This window comes from Haliotis cracherodii, unplaced genomic scaffold, assembly GCF_022045235.1.
Source record: "Haliotis cracherodii isolate W230 unplaced genomic scaffold, xgHalCrac1.p SCAF_12, whole genome shotgun sequence".
NCBI classification, from domain to species: domain Eukaryota; kingdom Metazoa; phylum Mollusca; class Gastropoda; order Lepetellida; family Haliotidae; genus Haliotis; species Haliotis cracherodii.
This window is the reverse complement of record NW_027266267.1, coordinates 31847864-31858656: the sequence shown is the minus strand read 5'-3', so window position 1 is coordinate 31858656 and position 10793 is coordinate 31847864. Positions and strand designations below refer to the sequence as shown.

The 10793-nt window shown below is 40.6% G+C and overlaps 1 protein-coding gene across 1 annotated transcript; it reads right to left on the bottom strand.

Moving 5' to 3' along the window:
- Positions 1–1101: 1101 nt before the first annotated feature.
- On the bottom strand, positions 1102–10421 carry LOC139457779 (uncharacterized). The gene is made up of 12 exons (XM_071239127.1): positions 10118–10421; positions 9395–9557; positions 8820–8990; positions 7837–7928; positions 7038–7261; positions 5024–5277; positions 4609–4831; positions 4299–4388; positions 3793–4001; positions 2803–3003; positions 1655–1829; positions 1102–1253 (listed from the first exon to the last, which is right to left on the bottom strand). Exons 1-12 carry the CDS (start codon positions 10393–10395, stop codon positions 1138–1140), a joined length of 2196 nt encoding a protein of 731 aa, XP_071095228.1. The 5' UTR covers positions 10396–10421; the 3' UTR covers positions 1102–1137.
- Between the last annotated feature and the right edge of the window lie 372 nt (positions 10422–10793).

Here is a 10793-nt window from a genome sequence, read left to right as displayed (position 1 = left end):
TGATGCAAATCCTCTCCATACGCACATGATGCAAATCCTCTCTATACGCACATGTTGCAAATCCTCTCTATACGCACAAATCCTCTCCATACGCGTATGTTACAAATCCTCTCCAAACGCACATGTTGCAAATCCTCTCTATACGCACATGTTGCAAATCCTCTCTATACGCACAAATCCTCTCCATACGCGTATGTTACAAATCCTCTCCAAACGCACATGTTGCAAATCCTCTCCATACGCACATGTTGCAAATCCTCTCCAAACGCACATGTTGCAAATCCTCTCCAAACGCACATGTTGCAAATCCTCTCCATACGCACATGATGCAAATCCTCTCCATACGCACATGATGCAAATCCTCTCTATACGCACATGTTGCAAATCCTCTCTATACGCACAAATCCTCTCCATACGCGTATGTTACAAATCCTCTCCAAACGCACATGTTGCAAATCCTCTCCATACGCACATGATGCAAATCCTCTCTATACACACATGTTGCAAATCCTCTCTATACGCACAAATCCTCTCCATACGCGTATGTTACAAATCCTCTCCAAACGCACATGTTGCAAATCCTCTCTATACGCACATGTTGCAAATCCTCTCTATACGCACAAATCCTCTCCATACGCGTATGTTACAAATCCTCTCCATACGCACATATTGCAAATACTCGCCAAACGCACATGTTGCAAATCCCCTCCATACGCACATGTTACAAGTCCTCTCCATATGCATATAGCGTTTTCAATCAAAACGTATGGTGCCGTTCTTGGCTGCGCGCTTGCTGCAGATGTAATCACTCGGTCTCTACAAACGGCATGTGATCGTCACGTGATGTTCGCCATTTTGTCATCTTTTTGTGGCTTTTGAACACATGGGTCGGAATCTACACATACATAGACACACACAACACACACACACACACACACACACACACACACACACACACACACACACACACACACACGCACACATTTTGTTTATATAAACAGAAGTAATAATCTGGTATTAGCAAAACGTACTCCATTTACTCCATTTGTTTTACCGGAAGTAAAAAGTGAACGGTAAAGGATAGGACAGAACTGTGCTGATTACAAAGGCATTAGACTCATTAATTAACGATGTTTACTAAAATCTTCCTAAAATCTTTTCACCAACAATAGTAAATTGTCCCTGTTCTACGTTGGAGCCGACTGAACGCTTCTGGTTTGGCTGTTGCCCACCGACGTAGATATTCATCACACCTGATGAACACAACACACATTTCATCAGTGGACATTTACTTAGATATCGAAGTAAGTGTATGCTACACTGAATGATTCTGTATCTAGTGTCTACTAATGTTTGTTAATGATAATTTATTTCCATAACCTTAATTTTAAAGCGCAAAAACGTTTAATAATGATTAGCCATATTACTGTATATTCATTAAATCTAAACTATGTTCATTATTTCTCTACAATTAAGAGTTATAACAGTAATATGATCTCGAACAAAATGATCAAAGAATAATCTCTCACACAATATGAGCCAAGAATAATTGTCCGTACAATATGAGCAATTGATAATACAAATAAGGGATTCACGTTCCCAACATCAACACAGTGTACCTGTAAAGGGAGAGCAACTTCAAGAGAATTAATACCTTGTTTGATTACCCATCCAAGGTCATCCTGCCACACCGCCATGTCCCTAGCAGCAATGCTGAAACCGAAGCCTATATCCCCACCGTGATGTACAGCTACACGTAGAAACTGAACCAACTTTACTTTGGGCACAGTCATTGATATATTCTTCCATGAGATATACACCTGAATCACCTGAAATAAACACGACATTACATTTGACCATAACACGACATCATAGGCCCTGATAAGCTCAATAATAAACCGCTGAAGGTTTTATGTCATCTGAGTTGAATGTTCGCGAACACAAAATAAAGAATTATGAATACATGCAGGTGAACATCGTGTTCTAAATATGAAGCAATCACAAAATAGTTAAACAATGGAACTTAAGATTTATCTTGTAGATATCATCCATGAACTAACTTAAACTAAATGTATAACTGAACTCAATGATTGAACATTTCCTTAAAAGACATTTTATACACTTGATATAAATATTAAGATGAAGTATACTTGATGAAACATTGAACGATGTTTGCCTACGATACATGCACATACAGACACTGCTGTGAACCACGCGTGTACTTTCAATTCAACGCGCACAAACGTTTGATTGACAAAATGTTACCTATAATCTTTAAAACATACACACTGTCAACCTGTCACAAACGTGGATTTGTGGATAGGATTTGACCAGTTTGTCATGCCAAAAGGCGCGAGCGTCGTAGACATGGCCAGACAAGTTTGACATGTTCTTTCGGCAGGACTTCGAACTCAAAATGTCCTTTGGTATGTTTGGTTTACCTTATTTTCTAGAAATAAATTTCTTTTAATTTTTAGTATATTTCCAACATATTAGATTATAGGGTATACATACACTTACATGTACAATTTCAAGGTTGTCAACCTTCAGCACAAGTGATAAAAACCATGCAGGTGTTTTACTTGACGGTAGTTTGGTAAAAATATAGACCTACTATTGTAAACGTTGGTTCATTTATATAACCTAAACATGTACACACCCATGCACATACGTATACAAAATACTGCATAAACAGAAAATACAAATAACAGATACAATGTATGATCACAAAATACGCCCGTTACCCCCGTCCAACTATTCACTAAATGTAACTATCACTGTTTAACTTAGGATCAAACTTACTTCATCAGCATCGTAGTTTCCGGTGTTAGTTACAATCAGCCGCCCCGACAAATCATCACCAGCATTGACCTCAGTGTCAAAGCTGAAGTTCGAATATTTAAATGTCGTGTAGGAAAGCCCGTAGCCGAATGGGAAAAGTGGTTCTTGGGTGAAATACCAGTACGTCCTCTCAGTCATAGAAAAATTAGTCATACCTGGTATCTGAAAACAAGATTACAGCAGCACTCAAATAATTCATGATATTACTCGGATACAGGAACAGAATTAAGGCACTCATTGGCATATTGTTTCATTTAAAGTCTGTTTAGCTGCATCTTCCCGAGGCAAGGGAGTTTACTGACTATAAAAGTCTAATTTCCACCCTTGCCGAACTAGGCTGGAATTATGGAGTCATATTTTGGTTGGACTAACGAGTCTATGCATTGTCAAATCAAAATCGCGGAATGAAATCGTCATCCGGTTCGTAAAATGCTGTGCAGATTTTGGCCGATTGTAGGATTTGCAAAGCATGTGAACCGACAACTCGGCGTCTAGAGATATTTTTTTTAATCTTTTCATGTTTTTAATCAAGGTGCGCACATGATTTGATTCACATCGCAAGATCTTGATTATCGATCAGATCGTCCTGACTGAGCAACGTCATTTTGTTTAAAGCAAATGCAAGTGATATGAGAAGTCGAATCTGATTAGTCAATAGGAGGTACATAGAAGGGACAGAACTACGTTATGGTCCCTGGTGGCGCAACGATCGAGCCCAGGAATTCCAGCCTAGTTCGGTATGGGTGCAAATTGGACTTTTACAGTCAGTTAACCCCCCTGCCTCGGGAAGATGGTTTACCTGATGCTAATGATCAAAAGCAACGGAATATCCATGTGGAATATCATGCCAAGCTCCCCAGAAAGTCAAAATGACGTGGTAATGAACATTCTGACGAGGACTAAGATATCAATCATTTTCATTCTTTGATATAATTCTTAGTGAATGTGTACCTGTTCATCACTGGTTGGCCATGTATAACTCAGTCTTCCTGCCGGCGCAGAGAAGGAACCATTGTTAGTCAGAGAAGCGTACACAGCGTCTCCGGCAGTCTGACCGGGAAGATAACATTCCAAGATGGCGGACACACCCGGATTGTCCACGGCCCAGGATATCTCAACAGGACCGCCGTTAAACAATAACAGTACCACCGGCTTCTCCGCTGAAACATGAACCAGTATTTCTTATGTTCAATTCTTTCAAGTACGTTGGGCACAAATGATTGCTTCGAAACCCATATTCGACCTGATCACGATTCTTGGTTTGTTAGCACCATACCCGAGGCCGTTGGTTTTAACAAAGTGGTAAACATCTTTGACCTGCATCACGTTGGACTTCCCTCCCACATTTAGCTGACATGCTATGACATAACTGAAACACAAAACTCTCTCACTTCCTTGTGCCTCATGGTCAATGCTTTATCTCATCATGTTTTATCGGCGTCTTCTAATGTACCTACTATTTGCAACGACGTCCTTCAGCAGCTGCAGCTGGCTGCCCGGCAGCTGTATGGTGGTCCGGTCTTTACCCTCCGACTCAACAGAGGTACCTGATTACAAACATCAGAGCAGAGGGTGGTTAGAGCCCATATTTGTGTTTAATGATATAATCATCGTTCATGTAGATCAGATGGCACACATCATAGTAAAATATAAAAACCACGTAGAGTCAAAAATGCAAACAACACGCTTGATTCCTCTCATAGCACATGTATGCTGCTAAAGACGATTTGGTATTGTAATCTTATATTCAGAAGTTTCGCGCCTTACCATGTCCGAGACAGACAAAGACAATGTCAGCTCCCTGTATGGCGGCTGTCACAGACTGGGGGTCATACCTCTGACACCAGGTGTCATTACATCCAGAGGCCAGGGACACCGTGCTGGCCAGTCTTTTCAGTCCCATGTAAGGGGTGATTACAAAGCGTGAATCTGGGAAGGCCGTGTAGTCCCCGAACAGATCCTGACTGTCGTTCGACATCGGCCCAACCACCTGCAACAACAGTTGACAGCTGGAACATTTCAAATGTTGATGTTCATCACCAGGCTTCGTCCGTGTCATTCATACCATACACACAGGTATGCAGAACACTTACCATCTGCACGTGGTAAGTTTTAAATGCTATATAATATAATCCAATGCATTCCTGTACAAGTTTTTCGTATGTTTAATATTGATACCAACAGCTATTTTTTTGAAGTTCTTCTGGAGCGGTAGTGTGTTATTTTCATTCTTCAACAGCACAAAAGTGTTGATAGCGGCCTTGAGTGCCAGTTCCCTGTGTTCAGAGCTGAGAACAATCTGGTCCTTGTCCAGCGTGGCATAAGGGTTCATACTGGGCGGGTCGAACTCTCCAATCCGGAAGCGGGTGTAGAAGAGAGGCCTGACGCTTTCCCTGACGAAGTCTTCAGTTAGTTTGCCTTGTTCGATAGCAGGTACTAGAAGAAGCAGGTTTAACACTGTTTTAATACTTTAATAGCATTTGCTTGTGTTGGGAACTCTGTCCCCTACCCTCACAAGGATGATTTGTATTTGTACATAGCAATACATAGTCACACCACTAAACTGGTGTTTCTCTAAGTGAAGTTCACTGTGAAATGAATGACAGTCAATCAATGAATCAATGACAGTCAACCTTCGCGGAAGAACATCTAAGGGGCGGGCCATTTGATATTGAGGAGGATGGTAGGGGGCTGGTTTTCGGGGTAGAGTCAGGTTATTTTTTCTTCAGTTTTAGGGTTCATTTATAGGGTCTATTTTTTACGGCACACTTGAACATCAACCTGTGGAAAGAATGTCAAGATTTTCACACTGTTCACTAAAACATAATAACAGTACAGATGTAGGTGATTTTGAAACAGAACAATGAAAATAGCAGCATAATAAAGCATTTTTTTTAAAATAAAAAATCATTTCTTACAACACCATATGTAGCAAAACCCAGTCAACTTGACATATGTATACTCACGTCTACTGGAGGAATGTACTAACATCATCACAAAATAGAAACAGGTGACACTTAACCTATTAGACAGCTTTTTTATAGGCAAAACGCACCCATTAGGAAAGAATGTTCCAGACAGCCTTCATTACACCCGATGGTGTTTTTGAATAGAATTACCTCCCCGTCGGCCTCGAAAATGCTGCAATTGCATTTCTGCAAACCATTTCAGAGACAAAAAAGAAATGAATTGGCGTACCTACTAATATATGGAGATGACATCATTATACTTTCGGAAACGTTTTTGGAACATTTGATTTACCTCTAGGCAGTATTCCAAAAGATCAAAGAAGCAGGACTAAAACCAAGCAAATGTAAATTGTAGAAAAAACAAGGCACCTACTTCGGGCATATCTTCAGCAAGGATGGCATCAATGTCGATCCTTCAAAAATAGATTCAGTCAAACAGATCCCACCCTTTAAAAATGTCCATGACATGCTCATTCCTTAGGTTGACTAAGGCTTTCTAGCATTGTATCCCCTAACAACCTTCTGAAGACGTAACTTGTAATGGTGTTGTTAATTCAGGTCTTTTGGCCATATAAGTTCCTTCCTGTTCTGGCTTTAGGAACAAACAATGTTGATAGAAATATTTCTTTTGGTTATCAGTTTAGGTTATTGCAATAAACTATTTTTATTTATATATATGTTTATGTTGTATTTCTATTCCATGTAAGAGTAAATGATGCTTAATGGTCATTTCCCATCACAGTCAACAATTGTTATGAGATTTTGAAATGAAAGATTTGAAATGAATATTAATAAATAAGACTTACAGGCACACTGTCTCTCTGACAAAGATTATGGCTTTGCTCATTAAAGACTCTGTATTAATGACGATGACCATATTGTGGTCGAGGCTTTTTATTGAGGCTGACTTATTTTTCTTCAATCAGATCGAGGCTGAGTTTTATATTTACCCAAAATTATAAGCTGTTTTGTTGGTATCTGTGAACCGATTCAAACTGATCATGACAATACCTGCTTCACTCTGTACATTACAGCATCACCGAATACCTATTTCTTGCTTGTTTCATTTTTAGCCACCATCAAACATGGTTGTTTGTTTTCTTTTCATGGCAGTTTATAAGTGAACAATACACGAAGTAGACAGTGATATTTGCTTCTTTATTACAATTTCTAATTGATTATTACCATTAAAAACAATTAGTAGTACAGTTCTGCAACGCTACTTACTAATAGAGTTGTAAATCTTCCAGTCCCCAGACTGAAGTTCAAGGTTGCAGCCAGCATTCAGACAGGCCGCCGCTGTATCAACGCTGTTGTTGAGGTAGTGCCGGTCTGTAATGATGGAGGTCAGCTCGCCGGCGTCGGAGGCGATGTATCCTTTGAAGTTCCACTCTCCACGAAGTATGTCTGTGAGTAAGGCCTTGTCTGCACAAGCTGGTATGCCGTTGATGCTGTTGGGTTATATAACGCGTCGAAACTATGTATGCACCTGTCTACATATTCTATAATGATAATAATCATGCACCTATACTTTCCCTAAAAGAAACGCACAGGTGATTTTTAACAAGAGAACAATCAAACTTGTTACCTGAAAACACGTACACACAGAATAGCCTTCATACATTGAAATGTGATTTACAACATATAACATCAGGAAACTGAATTATTAACTATGACGGCAGAAATATCAGCGACAATCAATTAACTTATAATCAAATCCAAGATATTTGCATAGTCGCCCTTAAACACGGAAAATCCATGAAATATGACGCCACCCAGCCTTCAATGGCGTGAAAAAAGCTTTGATGTGACGTCGTTAGGTCCAAAGATTTTCAATGCGGATGCCCTTCATGCAAGTGTGACTATCTCTTTGAAGATTTTGCTCCGATTTACGGCGGGTAGAATTGCCAGACAATCTGTATTTACTGGCGACCTGTGTGCAACCGTGAGTCAAATTCTGCTCTGAATGTATTCGCACTTTTATGCAATTACAATTGCTTTTCTGTTAATGGCTATGGTACGTTACCTGTTGTAGGCACAGACAAAGGCGTATGTTCCCGACTCTACACACCGTCTGAATGGCGGGAGAAAGTAGGTCCTCATGTCGTACTCGGACACCTGGAGGAAGCAGTGGAGAAAGTGACGGATTTATCGTTGCAGAATTTCAGTTTTTCAGCGTGTCGGCTTCATGTGGAGTGATTCATGTATTAAACGTTTATCACTTAGGTGAATGGGTGTGTTGCTGACAAACCTGGAACATAATCATGGTGATCTGGGACTCAAACCGACGATCAAAGTTTTCTGGCACGCCCAAGGGACACAGCTCTGTACAGCGATTTACGACGCCTTAGACGACTAACAACAAAATCAACTCACAACGCATTCATGATAACATGCAGCTAAATTTGTATCATAACAATCAAAATACAAGATGATTAACATATTCAAAGCTAATGGGTGTTACAAAGATATAGTGTTCAACATAACGCGATTTTTATTGAAGCACCGTGCCTGTAGATTAAATCGTTTAAGATCCATAGTGTGTGAGCTTTTAGCGAACGATTTGACCACTAGTCTACACTCATAGTACCAACTGTCTTAAAAAAGTGACCAAATATATTCACTAAACAAATTTGATGCATCTGCGCGCATTCTGAGATGATTCTTCCATGACGGTGGGTAGCCCAGTGGTTAAAGAGTTGGCTCATCACGGCGGAGATTCAGGTTCGATTCCCGGCATTGACACAATACGTGAAGTCCACCCTTGTGTCCCCCACCGTGAGATGGCTCAATGTTACTAAACGTGGTATAAAATTAGAGTAATTCTCTTTTCTGAAACAGTGTTTAGTCTACAGAAAGTAACACCTGTCAGATTTTCAAAACCTCTAGGTTCTTATCTTACCTACAGTATGCCAAACTAATTCCGTTAACCCATTTTCCATTTCAGTAAACCCATTGTTCACGTTTGTTAATGATTATTCAAATTTTATAGGACGATATCGCATGTACCTTTGCATCAAAGTCCATTCTACTGATCGGCCAACTGTCCGGTCCAGCGGACAGGGCAAGATGGTTACAGGTGGAACTGACCCGGAGGTACCGTGGGTGGTAACCGTGGAGACCGTGTATATGTTGGTCAGTGAGTTCGCCAATGTGAAAAGGGTCTTCTCCAAATGTTTCCTATATGGAGGATATGTGGGAAACAAAACACAAACTCATAATAGAACAATATACAATTCCGGCTTACTTGCTAAACTTTAATATTTATTGAAATGTTTCTTTATACATGCACAAAAATACAGGTGTTTATGGAGCCCCCATCGACAGTTTACTTGACATTTGTCATATAATACATCTGCAACCAATCGTCAACATTTCTTAGGAAAACAGAAATATGTTTTAATTATTTGTGTCTACCTTCCCAGCAATATCTCTTAAAGACATGAAACGGATAACACAGTCATCACTTCGTCCTTTCCTCATCAACAGATAATGAATACACTTTTGTGTGGCGTTCTGACATGTAAAGAGTGGCAATGTTCGTGAATATAAGATGTTCATTCGACTGACGAATAGGCCCTCACCTGGCCTCTGCCCCAGCGGGGGTCTCGGAACATGTCAACGTTGGGGTCAAGACATGTCGCTCCCATATGGATATCAAGGGGGTACTTGTGCTTCACGAAGTAGTTGTACCAAGCCCTCTGTTCAGCTCCAGCCGCTGCTGCTATCTCGTAGACCAACAGTTTGCTGTTGAAACAAGACATGAGACAGGCATCTTCAGGACGTCAAGCAGGCAGTATACCTACATTGTTGTGAGGTGTATGACTGAAGGTTATTTTGAGAATGGGCGGTAGAGTTACCTGTTGGTTAAAGCTGAAGGTCCGGTTTCTATACCCCACATGGGTGCAATGTACAACGTTCATTTCTTTGTCCTCCGCCGTAATATTGCTTTGCAGAGTTGCATCTCTTAGGAAATGCCACGATCCTATGGTCGTGGTTTCAATTCCGAGAATCGCCCTGACAATGACAATTGCTTTTTCACCCCCAATACCATGCTTGTGGGTTTAAGCAAAGTGGTAATTGTCCATGACCTACATCACTTCAGTCTTTCCTACTACTTTAAGGCACGCGGATCTATAACTGAAATGCATGACTACATAAATTGACAGGGCATCCCTTAATTCACGTCCTCCGCATAGCCAGCCCTTCTATTGTCTGTGCTACATCTACTGTATGTCCCCTTTGCTCAATACAGTTATTCATGTGTAGCCATACGTAAAGAAAACAGCAGATATTCTGAGACTTACTCAAAGGAAGCCCCAAGTCCGATGAACTGAGGAAAGGCCGTAGCGTTCTGATTGTTGGCACCTCTACCACAGTCGCTCCAGAACACGTACTGTCCAATCCCAAGTCTTGGAATCGCAGGACTGGGGCCTTGGCCATTAGCGAGTTGGTCTTGTATTTCCTGGATGGTCAAGCGGCTGACCAGATCCTCGACACGTTCCTCCCAGGACAAGGACGTGTTCCTGAAAGGATATATCGCCAGGACAGTGCTCAACGCCGAGATGTACGCTAGCACCAGCATGCTTACAGACTTGCCAAATACCGAGGAATATCTCGCCCATAAAGTCTTATCAGAATATTAAGGTCACAGACTATCCTCAGTGCGTTTGACCTTTGGTTGAAATGTGTGTGACCGAATTTGTAAAAACATACGCATGACAACATATATATGACAACTGTTTTATTTCCACTGACGTTTCGGTGCAAATGCCAGCACCTTTGTACTTTGGCACTTTGGCAGGGTATGGGGTTTAACGGGGAGTTCGTATAACAGGTTAAAGCCTTATTACCTAATGTAATTATGTCAGGAGTTCGTAATTCTTCACATAATGGACATTAAAAAGTAATGTTTTTCATCTTCAATGACATTACACAATGAACAATCTTTCAATATCTCACAAATCTTTTCTCACATTTCAT

Coding starts and splice junctions, on each gene's coding strand:
- LOC139457779 (XM_071239127.1), bottom strand. CDS start 10,395: ATGCTGGTGCTAGCGTACATCTCGGCGTTGAGCACTGTCCTGGCGATA. Junction 8,991..9,394: donor CCCGCTGGGGCAGAGGCCAG/GTGAGGGCCTAT, acceptor TCCTCCATATAG/GAAACATTTGGAGAAGACCC. Junction 7,929..8,819: donor GAATGGACTTTGATGCAAAG/GTACATGCGATA, acceptor TGCTTCCTCCAG/GTGTCCGAGTACGACATGAG.